The sequence below is a fragment of the Tympanuchus pallidicinctus genome, unplaced genomic scaffold, assembly GCF_026119805.1.
Source record: "Tympanuchus pallidicinctus isolate F22 unplaced genomic scaffold, pur_lepc_1.0 scaffold18, whole genome shotgun sequence".
NCBI lineage: Eukaryota > Metazoa > Chordata > Aves > Galliformes > Phasianidae > Tympanuchus > Tympanuchus pallidicinctus.
This window is the reverse complement of record NW_026294699.1, coordinates 6,488,438-6,507,251: the sequence shown is the minus strand read 5'-3', so window position 1 is coordinate 6,507,251 and position 18,814 is coordinate 6,488,438. Positions and strand designations below refer to the sequence as shown.

At 41.6% G+C, this 18,814-nt stretch overlaps 2 protein-coding genes across 5 annotated transcripts; one reads left to right on the top strand and one right to left on the bottom strand.

Moving 5' to 3' along the window:
* The first annotated feature begins 826 nt into the window (after window positions 1-826).
* Window positions 827-18,797, top strand: METTL9 (methyltransferase like 9). 4 transcript variants are annotated; one of them, XM_052680512.1, is made up of 5 exons: window positions 827-1,099; window positions 4,656-4,846; window positions 7,059-7,268; window positions 8,271-8,455; window positions 18,071-18,797. In XM_052680512.1, the coding sequence occupies exons 1-5, from the start codon at window positions 932-934 to the stop codon at window positions 18,271-18,273; spliced, it is 957 nt and encodes a 318-aa protein (XP_052536472.1). In that variant the 5' UTR covers window positions 827-931; the 3' UTR covers window positions 18,274-18,797. The 4 variants fall into 4 exon arrangements, with proteins under 4 accessions (XP_052536472.1, XP_052536471.1, XP_052536473.1 ...); XM_052680511.1 differs by having other exon boundaries at window positions 831-1,099; window positions 18,068-18,797; XM_052680513.1 differs by lacking the exon at window positions 827-1,099 and adding an exon at window positions 1,388-1,627 and having other exon boundaries at window positions 18,068-18,797.
* On the bottom strand, window positions 11,842-17,392 carry IGSF6 (immunoglobulin superfamily member 6). The gene is made up of 6 exons (XM_052680515.1): window positions 17,233-17,392; window positions 15,559-15,912; window positions 14,616-14,713; window positions 13,677-13,733; window positions 13,311-13,394; window positions 11,842-12,270 (listed from the first exon to the last, which is right to left on the bottom strand). Exons 1-6 carry the CDS (start codon window positions 17,297-17,299, stop codon window positions 12,232-12,234), a joined length of 699 nt encoding a protein of 232 aa, XP_052536475.1. The 5' UTR covers window positions 17,300-17,392; the 3' UTR covers window positions 11,842-12,231.
* Window positions 18,798-18,814: the final 17 nt, after the last annotated feature.

Genomic DNA, 18,814 nt, shown 5'->3' with positions numbered 1-18,814 from the left:
GTGGTTGTTAAGAAACATTCTTCTGAGAGGCTAGAAGCAATAGCCCCGATACCATTCACAGATGGAATCTCAACTAATGAGAGAGGCTTTGTCTCGCTTTGCACTTATGTTCAGCTGGATGTGGTATTCCTCACTATCTTAGTACAAATAACCTAAGTTTGTTCAAACATAAGTGAGAAGAGTGGTGTAACATGTAACCAAACCTACAGGAACTGGGGCTTTTGTTCTGCTAATATGGTAAGAGATGATGGCCTTAAGTTGCACCGGAGAAGGTTGAGGTTGGATGTTAGGAAAAATCTCAGGAGCAGTGAGGCACTGCACATGGGCTGCACAGGGAGATGTGGTCGCCATCCCTGGAGGTGTTCAAGAACAGCGGGGATGTGACACTGAGGTCAGTGGCAGGGTGCAGATGGTTTGGGTTGGACTCGGCTATCTTAGAGGTCTTTTCCGACAGGAATGAATCGGTGATTTAAGGCCTGCAATGCGAACCCCGCTTTTTTCCCCTCAGCTCCTTCCCGCCTCAGCGCCTCGAGCTCCGGCTGCTCCGCGCGGGCGCACGCGGGTGTGAGGGCGGGGCGGGGCCACGCACGTGCGCGCCTGAGGGAGGAGGCGCGAGCCTCGGGGAGGGACCGCCACCTTTGTGGGAGCGGCGTGGATCGAACGCCGCCATTCGCCGCTCTGCGGTTCGACAGCGGCGCCCCGCCCGCCCCGCGATCGGCGAGAGAAAGGGACGGAGCGGGTGCGCGCCGGGCCCCGGCGTGTCGCAGCGAAGCGGTCCGACCGGGCCCCGCCGCCGCGGCGCCGCGTTCCGCCCTGAGGTGTGCGTGCGGGCCCCGGCGGGGCGCCGAGCTCGGCGGGCTGCGCGCCGCCGCCGCTGCCGTGGAGAGGGGAGGCGGCCGTGGGAGGGGGTGACTGCGCGCCCCGTCCCCCGATGAGACTGTGGCCGTGCTGGCTGGGCTGCTACACCCTGCTCCTGTGGGCGCTGAGGAGGAGGATGTGGGCCGGCCCCGCCAGGTACCTGCGGAGCCCTTTATCCAGGTCCCTCTACGCGAATATGATGGGCAGCCACGGCCCGCCGGGCGCCGGGGAAAACCACCAGGTACGGCCGAGCGGCCTCCGCTTGCCCTGCCCCGCCCTCCCCGCCCCTCCGCTCCCCCTCCTCGCGCCCGCCGGGCCCTGCAGGAGCGGGGCAGCGCCGCGGGAGGCGGCGGGCGGGGGCCGGGCGGCCCGAGGTACCGGGGCGGGGAGCGGCCCTGTGCCGGCCGAAGGGCCGCGGGCCCGAGCGAGACAAAGAGCGGCGGCGGCCGCGTCCTCCTAGCGAGAAAGTTGACGTGCGCTCCTCGGGTGAGAGGCGGCGGGCGGGGGGGGAAGGGAGGCCGGAGAAAGCCGTGTCGGCGTCCCGGGGCCGCGGCGGCGCGGCCAGGACTGCCGGCCTGCCTGAGCCGCCGTGCCGCTCGTCCCGCTGAGCGAACGCAGCCTGGGCGAAGTCTGCGCGGTGCGGTGGATGCGGTGGAGACAGTGGTGTGCGGTGACACAGCGGGCGCCGTGTCAGTGCCGGCGTGTCGTGAAGGAGGGACGTTCCTGTGGGTGCGAAAAGCGACAAAGCGCGCGGAGGCCTCGAGCGGCGGTAGGTGACAAAGTGGAGTTTGCATGGTGACAGAACTGCAGTGAAAGGTCAGCGCTGTGTTTGGCGGCGCGGGCACGGCGAAGGGAGCCCGCGGGGGAGTCGGAGCCACGCCGAGGCCGTTCGGTGGCTCTGAGGTGGGATTGCTTTTCAGATATGGTCGGGTCTGTGCTACGGTTTGCTGAAATGCTATCGAAAATCTGGCAGGAGTTCAGGAGGGCAGTAACTCGTGCAGAGCTGAAGGAAGGTATTTTATCTAAGTCATATGTGTATAGCTGAGCTAACGAAGAAGATGTGATGTAAGTACTCGAGGGTTGCTCGTACATGCTAGTTCTTCGGGCTGATCCGTTACTGGAGGGTTTTCCTGCTCTGAGTGGGCAGTGACAGCCGGAGCCCTGCTGCCAGTGAGCCCGGTGCTGGGGTGAGGGAGCTCAGCTGCATTTGGGTCATTCAGCGGGTGGAATGACAGAAACTGAGGCTGAACTTACAGAAAGAACCTTTTTTCTGCTGAACGAAGAAAACTTGCAAATGTTTCCTGTTTAAAAACTGTACTGGAAAGATAAGTAGATCAAGAAAACATGCTGTGAAGGCAGTGGTGTCACTCACAGGTAGACTGTCAGCAGCCTTTGCTTCCACTTCACTGGATTTGGTTTTCAACTTTATTGTTCTGATCATCTGGTAAGCTTAGTAAGACTTAGGGTTACAGACCTGGCATCATTCATGAGCTGGGGTTGCGTGTTGAGGGCCTTGGAACAGGGCCCCCTCAGCAGTTTCACCGATTTTGTTAGTTTTATGTAAGTTAGTTTAAAAATGTATGTTCTTGTTTTCTTTCAATATTAGGCAGTAGTAATTTTTATTATGTGACTTAAAACTTCAGATTTCTTTGACATGCTGTAGTTTTTCTACCATTGTTCTGTACCAGATTGATGTGCTTTCTGTTATGAAACTTGTGGCATTAAAAGAGCTGTTGAGGAATTGGGCATGGAGGAATACAAAAGCAAGTTCTATTTTGAGGCATTAGTTCCAGAATTAAGCTGTTTTTCACCACTTATTTTATTTGAATTTTGGATGGATTTTGTTTTTTTTTCTCTGTAATTTGGAATAACTTCTAATACTCACAGGCATTACATAGTTATAAGTGTTTTAGCCAGTACTGTTATTTGCAAGTTTAACTGTGAAGGAATTGGGCATTGTTCATAGCCTTGTAAATTACAGAAATAACTCTTCTCACAGTTGTCACCATTGTTATGCCAATGGTTATATTAATATACATCAGTGTTCAGGAGTCTTAGGGACAGGAATTGTAGGGCAGTTGGTTTCTGTGCTTGATCCTGAAACTGTCAGTAATAGAGGTCAGTGCAGAACCAAGGTGTGTGAGTTCAGGTACTGCAAATGGGCGTTCATACCTCCTAAGAATCAAAGTATTTCCCACAGCTTTGGTACTGGGATGCATTTCCTTCTCCATTGAAAATGGCAATGTGAGGAACTGCTCTGCACCTGCAGCAGCCTCAAATAACTGCTGGAGCTGACACTCATCCCAGCCTGCTCCTCAGCTCCATGAATCTGTCCTCTCCTGCCATCTGCAGATGGATGGGCAAAGTATGCTGGCATCAGTGCTTTTTCACTGTTTGCTATTTCTTTTTGGGAATCCCTAATCTGTGCTGCAGTGAGAAAAGACCCAAACCAGTAGATAGCAGTGCTGAGGATCCTTGTGCCAGGCTCTGCAATGCAGTGTGGGTTTGGGAGGAAAAGATGATGTGTGCTTGGAAGTACTGCTGAGTACTGCTGTCAGAAGCTTAGCCAGAGTGCAAGTAGTTCAGAATAGACTTAAGCTGGAGTATGTTTGCTCCTCTGTTGGAGGCTCTCTGAACACCTTGCTGCACTGATGCTGTTTGCTGGGGCCTCTGTTAACGAATCCAGCCCCACGGACCTGTTACAGCTGTCTGCTTCCCTCTGCTTGCCAGCACTGTTACTGTGGAGCAGCAGGATACTGAAATGAGAGTCCTGTACCTTTATCATTTGTGTTACTGTAGTGACTGGAAGTTGCACTGTGCTGCTCAACACTGCAAACATGCAGTAACTGACTGCTCTCTGTCATACTGCAAACGTGAAGGGACCATGATGTATTCTTCATAGTGTGGCTCCAGACAGTGATTTAGGTGAGAATCATTGTGAGGTTACCCCAGCTGGCCACGTGCTGCCCTTAGCACTGCACTTTTAGAAGTTTCTGATGAAAATCTACACACCTTTTTAGCATACTTGTGACTTTTTATCTGCACCATAAACACAGGCAGACAGATTAGGAAACATTACTGTGAGGTTTAAGGGGGTGATAAGTTTGTATAGGACTGGTTGTTACCAGGTAACTCAGGTTGAAAGTAATCATGAGCCTATTTTTACTCAGGCTTTGTGTTCTGCAAATAAGAAGGTATAGAACTGTCTTTGAGCTGATACTGATGATTTCTTGGATGTGAGAACCTGATTATTTTATTAGTAGAGATGACAGGGTAAGCTTTATTGACAAAATGGTTGTGAAAGGCTTGTGGACGTTCTTGCTGGCACTAGTAAGTGAAGTGTAGGCCAGTAGTGCAAAATGACAGATGAGCACCTCTTCAAAGTATTGATGGGATTCTCTATCTCTTCCTGGGAAAAATATTTCAAATGCACTTCCTGATATCTTTCCAGGGAATACAGTGACAAATTAGGAGCAGAGACAGAAAACAACCCTGCCCCACTTCATACTGTTTTACCGGTGTGGTGCTGTTCCATAGTGAAGTTGTTTTACAAAATTCTTTGAAGTACCATGTAGTGATGAGGATAAAATTTTGTTATTTATAGAGTCGTCTGTTCGCACTTGATTGCGGTTTGTATCTGAGTTAATTAATCCTGAAGCCTGTTTAAAAGTCTTGAGGGAAAGCTAAATTTTTGTATTTATAGAAACTGATAATAGCTCTCTTTGTTTTAATTTCTTTTTAACGATTCTATTTTTATATTGCTGAACTTTTTAATGATCCTTTGTCTCTTTCTCTAGTGGTATGTCTGCAACACAGAACAGTTGTCTGAATCCCTTCAGCCTATTTTTGTCCAGAGTTACCTTGACCAAGGAACGCAGATCTTCTTAAACAACAGCATTGAAAAATCAGGCTGGCTGTTTATCCAGCTCTATCACTCTTTTGTGTCCTCAATTTTTAGCCTTTTTATGTCTAGAACATCTATCAATGGGTAAGTGAAAAGTCAATCTTAGGTAAACTGCATACGTTTTGGATGTAGGTTTTTCAGGTGTTCAGCCCTACTTCTTGACCTGTCAGCTTTCCTTAAGGTTCTACGCTTTTCCCTTTGTCAGACTAATGTCTGCAAAGCCCTACTGTGCTCTTCCCCTAAACCTCTTAATTAAACAACACCATTTCCAGTATGAGCAAGGCAGAGGGACTGTTAGCAATTAGTCAGGAGAGAGGCAGAGTATTCTAATTGTATTTTGTAATCATTACTTAATTTTCATCTGATTATCCTCTTAAATAAGAGAGTATTTTCTTTGTGCTAGATGATGTCCTCCTCTCTGCTTTTTTCCCTTCTCCTTGCCCTTTATCTGCTGCCATATCTGTAGCATTTCCCATTGTGGTTGTCCTCGTTAAGGTGGCTGTGTCCAGTTAGTTCTGCATTGCAACTAAGGCTTATGGACATACCTAATGCAAAATTAGGCAGATTTCTAAATGATGCTGAAGTTGCTGAGTGAAGTCTTGTAACGCTTGCATGGAATGGGATTTTATCCTCTGTCTTATCCATTAAAACTTAATTTCATCATGGTTTGTGTAGAAGCCATACATGAACAGGTAGCTTCTGGTGTGGTGCATTTGGCTGATGAACGTCAGTGAGGTGGGAGAGGAGAATTTTGCAAAGCATCACTCTCCTGGTCGCACTGCATTGATCTCTCTGTGATTGGCTGTGGGAGAGGTTAGCTGGTCGTGGCTGCTTTCATGTTTTAGCCCCAAGAAGTCAAAGTTTCTACTCACTCACTTCTCTTTTGCTCAGACGTGTGTAACAGCTTAGCACTTTTGACTCTATCAACAATGCATTTTGTTGCATTTGTCCCATTTCTCCACCATCCCCACATCTTTACGTATTTCAGAACAGTCTGATTTGAGGACAGTAGCTGGCTACTAGGGCTAGGAAAATAATCTTTCTTTTCTAACCGGATGTCTCTGAGCTTCCTGTGATGTTTTTAGTACTGGTGGGCTTATATAAAGGTTCCTTTGGTCTTCTCATGGTCTTTCTCTTGCATTTTTTTTTCCCCCCAAAGGCTCTTCAGTGCTTTGAGTAACTCCTCATAGTGCTGTTCTGCATAATAACCATGAGCCAGTTAGACAGTGTGGACTGATATGTGTGCTGCAAAGGGATTCTGCATAGATTGGTTGTATTCTGTTTGATTTTTTAATATATTTAATATCCTACTTCAGTTTCTTCTACATACCTGTACAGCCTGGTGGTGTTTGTTTTTAGTAGTCTCTCTAGACCTCTTATTTTTCAGATTTTTTATTTTTTCATCCTTTTTATCTGTTTACCTTTTTTCCTCTTAATCATAAGATTTCTGTTCATTTTCTTTCTTAAATTTAACCTCCTATCCAACATCAGTTTAAATAATATATATTTTTTACTACCTTTAATCTGTCATTGACCGTTCTTTTTTCCTCTGCTTGTTCTCCTAACTCTTTCATCTTCGGAATTCTGCTATGGCAGCAGCAATCTGTCACTGTGTAGCCTTCAGTCAGTTCTGGGTGTGTGTGCCGTTGCCGTGATCCATAAAGAATCCAGATGTCACCTCTGCCCAATGCCTTAATGAGTCACCTATTTGCCGTTTGACGGCTCATCGTGTTAAATGCAGGGTCTGCAGATAGCAGCAAAAGCTATTGTAACACACAATTAAGAAGTCTTTTCTTTTGCCACTCCAGCAGTGTTATCCCCATGCTTTCTTTAAATCTCTTCCCTGCCATCCCTCCTAATTCCAAATCCTATTCCTTATTCTCTGTGCATGCTTCCGTCTGCAGTTGTTTTGCTGTCTCCTTTGCTCTGCCTTCTTTCTCCTTTTTAGGTAGGTGGGAGCGATTCAGATCTGCAAACGTGACAAATAAGGCTTAGTCTTTATCTTCCCCCTCCCTGCTTTTTTGTATGTGATCATTTTCTTGCTCGGCAGCCTGCAAGCTCTTCTTTTCCTGATCAAATCCCTCCTGAAGTCTTAGCCACTAAAACTGCATGTAGCTGTGTTTGTGTGATCTCTGACGAGTAGGAGGCAAGTCGAACTGAATTTGTAAATTTCTCTGAGCAGTGACCTTATCTATTTGGTGTGACTGATTGCTGCCCAAGCACATTTTAAATTACTTCGTTGTCCTTCCTGCTCAAGCTTGTATGAAATTGAATGTTTCTCATCTTTACCTTGCAGGCTGCTGGGAAGGGGCTCAATGTTTGTGTTTTCCCCAGAACAATTTCAAAGACTGCTTAAAATAAATCCGGAATGGAAATCCCACAGACTTCTTGATTTAGGAGCTGGAGATGGAGAGGTTACTAAAGTCATGAGTCCTCACTTTGAAGAAATCTATGCCACTGAGTTGTCTGAAACTATGATCTGGCAGCTTCAGAAGAAAAAATACAGGTATTGTTCTGAATGCTCCCTACGTTGTTTATATCAGACATTACTGCAAAATAATCTTTGTAATATTTTATAAACATCCAGTATTTTCAGTCAATTTTTCTGTTGTTTGATCTTTATGGAAAGGATTGAACTATACAAAAGCAAGAAAGCAAACACATCTGATGTTCCTTATTACCAGGGCTTTTGTTATGCAAATGTACCCTGTTACCAGTTAAGACAAAATTGGCAGCACTGTTTTGAAGTCTGTTTTTTCATAGTTTGTATAAATTGCTTTAAACAAGACAATTAGACAAAATCTGGATACTGATGAATGAACAGTTCAAAATTGTGAGAGGAAGTGATGGACAGCAAAGCAAGGTTATAGACACAGATTATTCAGGTATCTGTACCTAATCATTCAAAGTTATGATTGTAGACTGCTTTATAAAGAATCTTTTATTATACTTAGCTCTCAGCATTAGGATTGATCAGTTCTTAGTAACAAAAACCTCATCACTGTCAGAATTTAGTTGTGCTCCGGTCACAATGGCTGGAAGTTCTTGTAGGCAGCAGATCTGGTCTGGTTGAATAATGGTTAGTATCCCTAAACTTCAACACGAAGAATGAAGGAACTGTGGATTTCTTTTCTATACCTGTCCAAAAGTGGACAGTTAATAGCAACTGGGTTTGCACACTGCTAAGTCAGGGTGGTTAAAATGCTGCAAACCATTAATCACATTTCAGCTTTGTTGTTACTTGAGAAGTACGTGCAGTTTTAATTTAGGACACCAGACTTTAATAATAATAGCTTGATGTTTATATGGCAGTATGAAGGTGTGGCTGAATATATAGGCATGCCTATCATTGAGTAGTTTTCTATTCCATAAGACTAGAATAAAGCAACTGCTTTTCCTCACTGCCTGGTTGGCTGACCTTTCTGTGCTACCAGCACAATAATTGGGAATTTTTGTCCTCAGTTGATTCCCTCTGAACGTGGTTCTTTATCTCTTTCTCTCTCTGTAGGGTGCTTGGTATAAATGAATGGCAGAACACGGGATTTCAGTATGATGTTATCAGCTGTTTGAATTTGCTGGATCGCTGTGATCAGCCACTGACTGTATTAAAAGATATTAGAAGTGTCCTGGAGCCAACTAGAGGCAGAGTCATTCTAGCATTAGTTCTGCCTTTTCATCCATATGTGGAAAACGGTAAGTACATGGATAGTAGCTATTAGGCAACTAGAAGCTTTTGTAGGTTGCAATATTCTGAATTAGATGTTTTTAAAATAACTGACATGTTTTTATTTGACTTATTTATAAATAACCTGTAGTGTGCTTGTTGAGAAGTATGAAATGACAGGTAAATAGGACACATGAGGTAAGAGCCGTTTTCTTAATTCCCCAGCATACATTGTTGGCACCAACTTCAGATATTGAAGTCACATATCCTGTTCTGCAGGTTGCCACATTTGAGCTGTGTTGGAGCAACATGGGAAAACTGATCTCTGATTAGGGCCCTCTGCTGCTGTCACATAGGTAACCCCAGTTGTCTCTAGCAACCGTTGAACAAATCCATCAGAACTGTCTGTAGTATTGAGTAGAGCAGCTTACCTCAAATTGTTTCAAGCGTTCCAGATGAACTACACCTAAAAATTCCTAGGGAGATAATGTTTGCTGTCCAGTATGAGCTCTTGGAGTAAAATACAGACCATGTACTAATGGGAAATACCAACCATTATTAGTAGTGTACTAATAACTGGAATAAGAAGTAAAATTTGTTGCTGACATTCCATTATTTCCTGTAGTTGCATTTTAAAGAAATGCATGAGAGTCATTTCGGATGAATCTTTCTCTGCAACTGCACATCAGAAGAGGCTAGAAGCTTCTTTAAGGTGCCTGTGTTTGTGGGGATTCAACTTGAGGCATGCTAAAGGAGGTTTGAGTTCTAAAGGCTGGTGTTCATCAGTCATTCTTTGGACATTGGCTGTCCATGACTAGTAAGAAATGTCAGAAGTATATGTGCTCCCAGAAAGTACAGATCTAATAATGTTAGCATTTTGGAAATTATAAATCAAAACAAATCTATTTTTCTTTATGCCATTAACAATGGGGAAGGAGGGGGATTGAGACAGGCAAAGGAAAAAAAAAATAATGTAATTTGAAGAACTGCTTGAAGCATAGTATTTGAGCATGTAGTTTGGTAGGTGTTCTAAAAAGGAGTATGCCTTAAATGAGATAGGAGTTTGACTTATGCATCTGTATGATATTTTCAAGCAGATTTGGTTGCAGCTGTGTTCCTATAACGTAGGACTGTTTCACTTCCTCTCTTTAGAATCGTAGGATCATAGAATTGTTCAGGTTGGAAAAGATCTTAAAGATCGTCGAGTCCAACCACAACCTAACTGTATTACCCCAACTAACAACCCTCCGCTAAATCATGTCCCTGAGCAACTTAAAATTATTTTAAATTCCAGGTAACAGCATTGTCTCACTAGACTTCCATGAATGTATTAGAAGCAGAAATCGAGGAGTGGTTTGTGTTTGTGTGCCTTCATAACTACTGTCATTGCGTTTTGCAATCACTGTTGCGCCCAGTATCTACCCTTCTGCGTGTTGTTGGGTAACCACGGTAGAACACATGTAACTTCCTCACTCACCAGGAGGTAGATAAATTAAGGAAGAAAAAAATACTCCAAGTCCATTTATAATCCATCATTATTTGCCTGCAGCATACTGGGAATAGAGTAATATATTAAATTTGGAAATCCTGAGAGACTAGAAACCTGTCCTCTGGTTGCTGATCTTAGAGTGGATTTCAACTTTGAACGAGAACAGCTAAGATAGCCTGTAAATTGAAGGCAAACTTTGGTTTATTCTGGCAACTTGTAAATGATTAGTCAGTATTCTCAGCTAGTGCAGTGATGGTGTTTTGTGGCTGTCTGTGACCTGCAACATGTGACAGATTAACTGTAGTATGCCATTATCATTTCCAGCGTTCCAGTTGGTAAATATCGACTGAAACTTCAAAACATCTTTACTTTGTTTACCTCAGTTGTGGATATGGGCCTATATAAACATTTCTGGACAGTGCAAGTTACTAAGTGCACAAGTTATTGGCATTCCACTGAAGCTTTCCAACTTAAGATCTATTCAGCTATAGCCTAAAGAAACAGTGAAGAGCCATTCTGTGTTCATCACATACGAAATATTTTAGATTCCAGTATTTTCATTGTTGTTCTACAAGATTATACCTTAAATGTCACATGTGTACGTAAGCTTTATAATAAGAAAAAAAATTGTATGGATCTTGGATTGCTCTTTGTATCAGCTAATTTAAAAGTTTGGACCTGCTTGGGGAGATTTCTGAATTTTAAAGTGGGGAGCGAATGGACAGGGATGGGTCAGGTAGGGATCAGTTTTGAGAGTTGGAGATATGAAACATATCTGGGTTACTACACTTAGTGTAGTTTGACAGCAGTTGCAGAAACTGACAATGCGAAGCCTGCCCAAAGAGAACAAAGCGAGGTAGAGTGGGAGGTAACGTTTTTTTCTGTGCTGTTTCTGGAATTACAGTGACACCTAGAGTCTGCAGTTGCTAAGTCATAAATGCAGCTCTTCGCGGAAGTTTTATTTTCCACATGTAGAACAAGTAATGCACTTCCTGCTCACGTATATTGTCAAGTAAGCTGTATGAATCATATGGGATCATAACAAAACATGCTCTTGTGTGACTAGTCTAACTTAGTAATTTTGGTAGGTATCCTATTGGGTGATTATAAAATGCTTTGTATTTCCTAATACAGACATTGCATTTGTATAAAGTCAGTTCTAAATAATAGACTAGAATGGTTTAAGTTTCTCCAAAATAAAAATGTTGAACTCACCACCAAAGTTCAGAAAAAAATCAACACTATCAGCCTGGGATTGTGAAATGTTCTTGTTGAACACATTAGTTTTTATTTGATTGCTTCATAGGGATAAGAAGAGGAAGGTGCATTTTTCATTTTCCTGAAGCGTTTGGTATTAAGTAGATCTGGAAACACAGTGCTGTGCTAGGTGGGGCCTTTGTCTGATCTGTCAGTTCTCATGTCACTGAAATGAGAAGTAGCACTTCAGTCCTTGCTTCATTTAAATGACAGATGCAGTTGTTCCTGAGCAGGAGGTATGCCTGGCATCAGCAGGTCACTTCTCCAAGTGCTGATTTTGTACATTAGCTGGTTTGTAACTTCTGTGCCCTTCTGTGTTCATGCCAGCATCTGTTGTGAGCAAAGGTTGGCATCCGGATAATCCTGACTTTGGATGGTAGTGCTGGAGGAAAGGAGCTGTGTTGCTGGTGATTGATGTTCAAGTTGCTAGAGCAGCCTTTTCACAGTGACTGCCATCTTCCTTTCTTAGGTAGGCTAGGGGATGTTCCCATCCCAAATGAGCTTTAGCATGATAGTATGTGCATTTATGTTATCTGTTGTGGGCTTTTTTTCCTGCTTGCCTACCTACAGAATACATCTGCTTTGCTGTTGAAGCTGCTGTAAGACTCAGTAGTTTTTCATCCGTCTATCCACTATAACTACCACACCAATATGAATGAAGACTGAACGTCACTGTGTAATGAGTTTATTTTGTTGCTGTTGATTCATGTACATCTTACACAAATGCACAATTCACATATAAGAAATGCATTGACATTCATGTAAAAATGTGTAGAATTAAATCTAAATTGAAAGGGGAAGTTTCTATGAAGCATTAGCAGTTCTCTTCTAAAAGATGAAGCCTTCTCCCGCTGTTTTTGTTCTTGTGGAATGGGAAGTAATGTGTAGCAGACATAATGTTGGTTTTGATGATCTCTTCAGCACTCTCAAAGAACACTGCCCTGTACGCTTTGCTCCTTGCGTTTTAAAGGAAAGTAAGTCTGTGACAAAGCTTCACTTCTTCATCAGCCCCTTCAGTTGCATCAAACATATCCAACAAATTGGAAACGCAGCAGATACTCATCTGTTCTGATAAACAGTGTCATCCTCCAAATGATCCTAGGGAAAAATGTATAAGTGTTTACCTACTGATGCAAATGTTTTTGGCTTTTTTTTAAATGCAGAACTTCCTTTTAGAGGTAAATTCCACCCTTTACTGTTTCAGCAAACTCCTTCCCTCCCTGTTTATCAAGTCATCTATCTGGCTGTATGGTACCTACAGGTTTCTAAACGTTTCTTTTTCCTCTTGCCTTCTCTTACTCCTCAGAGAGCACAGAGGCATTAAGACATATCTTGTATTTTCACTGTGTTCATGTCTGACACTCAAACCAAGGATTAAGTCAGCAGGGACTTGAAGTCTTTAAAGGGATAATCACAGAGGAAATCAATTAGGGTGGTACAGAGGTAAAGTGAAAATGTTTAGAGGAGAAGTGCTTGACTTGCTGTTCTATTCCCTTTTTCTTTTGCATCACTCCTCTGAAATAGCTCAGTGTAAGCTTAGAATAGGGAAGAATTTATAATGTTTCTCAAGAGAAGCTGATTTTTTTTTTTTTTTTTTTTTTTTTTTTGAAGGATCACTTGGAAGCCTTTTTTTTGCTTGCAAGTACATGTGGCTTCTGAAATTGCCTCTGTATCTTTGACGACATGCAAAACTTTTTTGCTGTATTGCCATTCAAGACTTAGTGCTGGAAATTTGGAATGATGAAGTAAGTTGTGTGGCTTTATCCAGTGGTACTGACTGCTTAATTTAGGCTACATGTTGAATTGGGGGAAACATCTGTAAGAGTGTTACAGAGGTGTTTTGAAACAATTTTCTTACGGTTCTGTCATTGAACCACCCTGGCCTGAGGGCACAAGAGGAACTAAAATGAAATGTTTTCAAGAATGAGCCCTAATGAATTTGTTTTATCAGAGTCCAGAACAACTTGCTGGAGCAACTTCTTGGCAGGATACAAGCCTACAGAGGCTTCATTGTTAAATGCACATGTATGTGCATGCATAGATACATATGTGTAAGTACATATTATATATATATATATATATATATAAAAATACAAAAGCTTGTTTATGTCTGTTTTTCCCACGTAGATAAAACTTACAGGCTGCTGGCAGTGCTCAGCATAACGCTGCTTTTGCAGTTCTTGGGCTATTGCTCGAAAAATTTTTCGGCCACTAGTGATTTTCTGTAAAGGATTTAAAACATGCTAGGTTAGTGCTACAGTTGAGTGCTACAGCTGGGAGAAGCATCTTTTGCTGCATTTTTATAGTTCTGATTATTTTCCCAGTGTATGTATTTGGGAAAGTTACTAAATAACGCTCTAGGAGCTTACAGCAGCTCAAGGAGTTTAAATTAGATTAATACTACATCTCTTAACATATCTACCTTCTTTAATGGATATTTAAATAGCAAGTATGGCTTTTTATTACTCTCTAAAGTATAGGTAAAGCAGACGGTGATGACGTACACAGTTCTCTGTTCTCTGCCCTTCATTCTCACTTCTACTTAGCAGCTTTCGTTTTAACTGGAAGGAGAGGGAATAAAAAATGATTAAAACAAGGGGATGATTTAGCAACAAGTGAAGTAGCACAATAATGAAGTGTTGCCTTATTATGGTGAGAATATATAAAAGTCAACTTAATAGATTTGCTTATGTGACGTTGAAAAAATCAAGAGTTTTCAAACATATACAGCCTTTTTTGGTTTCTGTAGTAGATGATGTAAATATTTTGTGTTCAACAGAACCTGCCCGAAGCACGGCCAAGTTGTCAAAAGTAAGATAGCAGCTTTTCTCCTGGTGAAAAAGGCGATTGATTTTTTTCCCCTATAGTATTCAGGGAACAAAACAACAACAAGCTTCCTGTCTTTGGTTAGACAGCTGTCACTACAGCCAGGAGCCATGCTGTACCACAGACAGCTGTAAAGTCCATATTCACATGTCGTGCTCCTATATGCATCAGTTTTACCAATGTCTGTGTTTGCACAATGGATGAACACAATTTCTTTATACAAGTAAAGTCAGTTTACTGGCTGTTAGCTCACAAATATGTTGGCATTGAATTTAAATTATTTTGCTTCTAATGGAAGCCAATCCAGAGAGTTAATGACTTGTGGTAATTTCTAGCTCTACTTTTTGTGTGTGCATTAATAAATAGTCTCCCACCTGCTGATTAAAACACTCAGTATAATTTTAGCCTTTTTTTTTTTTTTTTTTTTTTTTAATTTAAAGCATTTCATTTAAAAAAGAAATGTGATTGCTGTTGCAGACAGATGTGTGCAACATATGAACTTCATTCAACCAACCACATTGCTATAACTACAGGTGTTATGGAAGCCGGGAATTTGTTCTCCTTGTGGAGGTGCTAGGACTGCTTAAAGTTCAGTCACAAAATCGGTTTGAGCCTACCTTGTGGGCTGCAAGGATTGTGAATGCAGTAATGCTGTATAGCAGCAGTAACGTTGAGATGATGATCATGGAGTTGAACTCTTCAGTGTTGTGCCTCTCTGCTTAGTTAGAAGTGAGAGTTAGAGTAACAAACAGTTTTTATGAGTCCATTAATTTCCTTATAACTCTGCATATCAGCCTCCTTCCTCCGCAGAATTAAATTAATGTAATTTTTTAAAACTAATTTCTGATCTTAATTTCTTAGTACGATCACCTGCAAGGGCAGTGGAGACTTGTTATTTCTGATTATAAACATTCCTTAGGGGATAGAGAATAAAACCCAGTATTCTGCTGTAATTAAAGAACATCTGAATAAAAGCATTTAGGCTTTTGTTTAGAAATAAAACTAGTCTGGGGAAGGAAGGATAGGGGGGAAAATAATAATCCTGCTAGTTTTCTTTTATTTAACCATGTAAAATTGAAGTGTAATGAATGAAGTCACATCATCTTTTAACTAGATGGCAAACATTGCAGAGGTATAGGACTAAAACTTTTGGCTCAAGCTGGCACTGTGAATCCCCAGTCCTGAAACCCTGTTCTGTGTTGGATGTATTTTCAATAAATGTCAGTTTCTCTACTTCTCACTTGCTACATCCTTTCTAGTAGCCATCCAGGTTTTGATGTAGGAGGGTGCACAGTAGGGCTAGGTAGCAAATTTCTTCCTGTAGTGGAATTCTGGAGTCATTTGCATCGTGTAACAGAACAGTCTAGTAAGCAAATGACACTGAGGTGCTTATCTGTAGAATCCCTCTGTAGCCTCACAATAAGTATTAAGTCATACTCCTCTGACGTTTTGGTTGGTATTTCTATCTTAAATGCTATTTTAAGCATCTAAATAGAGTATTTAGGAAAGAAAATGTACTTCTTTTGACCGCGCTTCTTTAGGAATGAATAATGAACTGACCTCTTTTTGTCAGTACTGTTCCATCTCCTGTTTGCTTAGAATGGGGTGAGCCTGAATCTGCAAATGCTATCCCACAGAAATAAAGAGCGCTGTCGTTTACAGTCAGGTTGTTGATTTGAAGCCAGTAGTTATTTTCTGATGATGTATGCACTTGGAACTTCTGGCGATTCGTGCATTCAGGAGTGCACAGATCCTCATGTCTGTTAGTAAAAAAGCGAAACCATAGAACTTGAGGCTGAGATGGGGAGCATCCATGGGCAGAGAAAGCACACGTTAGGAGCGCAGTGTGCGCTGAGTGTTCAGCTTCCTGGAACCTGGGCTGTGTTACAGTGACATGGCAGTTACCTGTAGCACCTGTTGAGAATAAACAGCCACGTGAGTGACAGTGAGATAGCAAAGCATCATTTAAAAGAAACAAAAGAGCTGCTTATGGTTCATGCAGAGAGGTGGGTGGGAATGGAGAAAAATGCGTTTCAGGCTTTGAATGTGTAGGATGGGTAGATGGGGTGGGTGACTTACACATAGATACTCAGTGATGTATTTCACCAAGGGTTTCTCTTCTCCCACATCTGGGAGTCCAGTGAGACTGCCTGATGGAGGCAGCAGAAATATCAGAAACTAAGACATTTAAAACTTAGCACTTTTGTAACATTGGGAAGAATTCTTAATAATTCCTAGGCATTATTCCACTTCGTTGCTCATATTGACTCTGGGTTTCTAGGGATAACAATATTGCTTGTTAGTTCTGGCATTTAAGAATATGCGTAGAGAAAACAGGAAGATTAATCAGGGAGAATTCTAATTAAGGAACTGAAATGTTAGGCTTGATGGTCTGGCAGATTTACTTTTGTTTTAAAGTTCAATAAAAACTTGAAACATTATTTAAATACTTTTAGTATATCTAATTTTATTCACATCAATTAATTATTTAAAAAATGGAATTGAGCTTAGGCAGTGAACATGAAAATAGCTTAGCAGCGTCCTCTCCTGTGCTCTAGAAAGTAACAAATTAGAATAAAAATAAATAGATGTCTGTCTTAATGAGTGTGCTGATACGCCATCTGTAAGGCTCTACTGTGTACAGTCAGCACAGTCCCTTCATCATTTCTCTCACTGAATGTTTTATGGACCAGATTCAAGCAGATTTGGTGTCTGGAATGAAATGAAATTCTGTCAAATCAACATCAGAGCCACTCCATAGCAGCTGCAGCAGTCTGAACACTGTAGTGGTGTAAGTCGTCAGTTACATTCTGCGTGGTGAAGAATGCTGTGCTCCAGCAGTTATCATCTCCTTTTACAGCTCGCTTTTGTGCTCTGGCCTTACAGGGCAGAACTCCACAGTTTCAGTAGCCAGGCTGCCTAAACCCTCCTCCCAAACAAACACAGTGGCACTGAAGCCATGCTGCTGCTGCTGGAGCATTCCTTGCAGGGGACTACAGTAGGATTTGACTCAAAAAATCAGAGATTACAGAAGCATTTCAGATTTTGAAAGAAAAGATATTTGTGAAGAGTTATTTGTTTTGGAAGTTGCATGAATATCGAAGAAATCAACTCTTAGCAGAGCATTTTACTATACTTCCAGCTACGTTGCAGATCATAGCCACAACATTTTTAATCCTGTATATTCAATTACATGAGAAGGTAGAAAGAAGCTTAGAAAAAAAGAAGTCTTACCAATACTGTACAGAATCCAGTCGAGTGCCAGCACCAGCAATTTTTGGAATTTGTTGACAGATGCCATTTCTTGTATCTTTCTGAGAAGTATTCTGCTTGAAGGAAGAGGAACTTAGAAACTATCTGGAGTTGCAGAACACTCTGAGTCACGAGATTTCGAACTTCCTGTTTAGAAGGGGCTTTACTGTTGCGTTTAGCAAACATGCTACATGTACAGCACACACCAGAAAATGTTTCCACATTACTTTGAAAGTGAGTGAACGCTTCTGAACGTCAAACTGAGAGTTCTGCCTGTAGTACTTCAGATTTATTCATTGTATAAAGCAAGTAAAATATTTTTCAGTGTAATACATGCATTCAGTTTCTTATTTTTATGTGGCCTTAAACTATCTTTGTTACGTCAGCTTGTAAGTGTCCATTCCACAACAAATTCTGTCGCCATTCCTTATCTAACCAGCAAAATAGTTTACCACTGAAAACTGCTCAGCAAATCATGATTTTTCAACTTGCTATCTCTATGTATGTAATTACTTGACGGTAATTTTTTGGCCAAACTGTAGGCATAAAGAAAAAAAATACAGTGCTGGCAAAGATCTTTGTTAAATTGTCCGTCTGTCCATGGCTGCTGAACACCAGTCTCAGTGATGGAGAGTCCTTTTCAGTTTTAGTTTTGGAGCTGCTTGTTCTTCTGAAAAACCTTGAATTGATCTATGGCTTGTCAACCTTGTATTTGAATGAATGGATTGCAGTCTATGCAGTGTAATTTCTGAAAGAAAACACAACACACAATTAAGTTTACTTTATAATTGAAACAAAACTTGTTTTCTTTTCTCAGTAGGTGGCAAGTGGGAAAAGCCCTCAGAAGTTTTGGAAATCAAAGGGCATACTTGGGAGGAACAGGTTAATAGCCTGCCAGAAGTGTTCGGTAAAGCTGGTTTTGCCATAGAGGCTTTCACCAGACTGCCATACCTATGTGAAGGTGATATGTATAATGACTACTATGTACTAGATGATGCTGTCTTTGTCCTGAAGCCCGTGTAAGCCTACGTGAAGTAAATCTCCAGAATCAAAGCCAAGAAGCAGCCTCTGAAAGAGAGATTTGATCTACGGTTCTGTGAAGGGAGGGAATTTGTGGGATTGCCATGATAACTAAGTACTATGTAAGAATTTTAATGGCCAAAATACTAATGTATTTCTTTGTAGTGTGATTAGGAAAATTTTGTTTTTAATTTTTAAATGGAGACTTTGGATGAGAATTTCTTTTTTTATCAGCTCTTAAACCAACAATGCATTCTGCAGCCCAGCAGTAACAGGGGATATTTTTTAAATTCTTACCTGCAACAGGGATCAGATCCAAACCGAAGCAATAGTTCTAGTGAGGAATCTGATACAACACAAATTGTTGTTCAAGAAATCACTTGAAGTCTGGCAATAAAGTTATCCATTTATTTCAAACCTTGCTGATTATAAACTGTTTAAATGGATATTCTTCCATGCTAAGTTACTTTCTCACTTACTGTCATTCTTCACGTTTTTATTCATGCTAATAAACTTTTTTGAGATGACTTTTTGCATTAACTTT

Coding starts and splice junctions, on each gene's coding strand:
- IGSF6 (XM_052680515.1), bottom strand. CDS start 17,299: ATGGCATCTGTCAACAAATTCCAAAAATTGCTGGTGCTGGCACTCGAC. Junction 15,913..17,232: donor CTGGATTCTGTACAGTATTG/GTAAGACTTCTT, acceptor TATTCTCAACAG/GTGCTACAGGTAACTGCCAT. Junction 14,714..15,558: donor AACAGTACTGACAAAAAGAG/GTCAGTTCATTA, acceptor CTAACTAAGCAG/AGAGGCACAACACTGAAGAG.
- METTL9 (XM_052680511.1), top strand. CDS start 932: ATGAGACTGTGGCCGTGCTGGCTGGGCTGCTACACCCTGCTCCTGTGG. Junction 1,100..4,655: donor GCGCCGGGGAAAACCACCAG/GTACGGCCGAGC, acceptor CTCTTTCTCTAG/TGGTATGTCTGCAACACAGA. Junction 7,269..8,270: donor CTTCAGAAGAAAAAATACAG/GTATTGTTCTGA, acceptor CTCTCTCTGTAG/GGTGCTTGGTATAAATGAAT.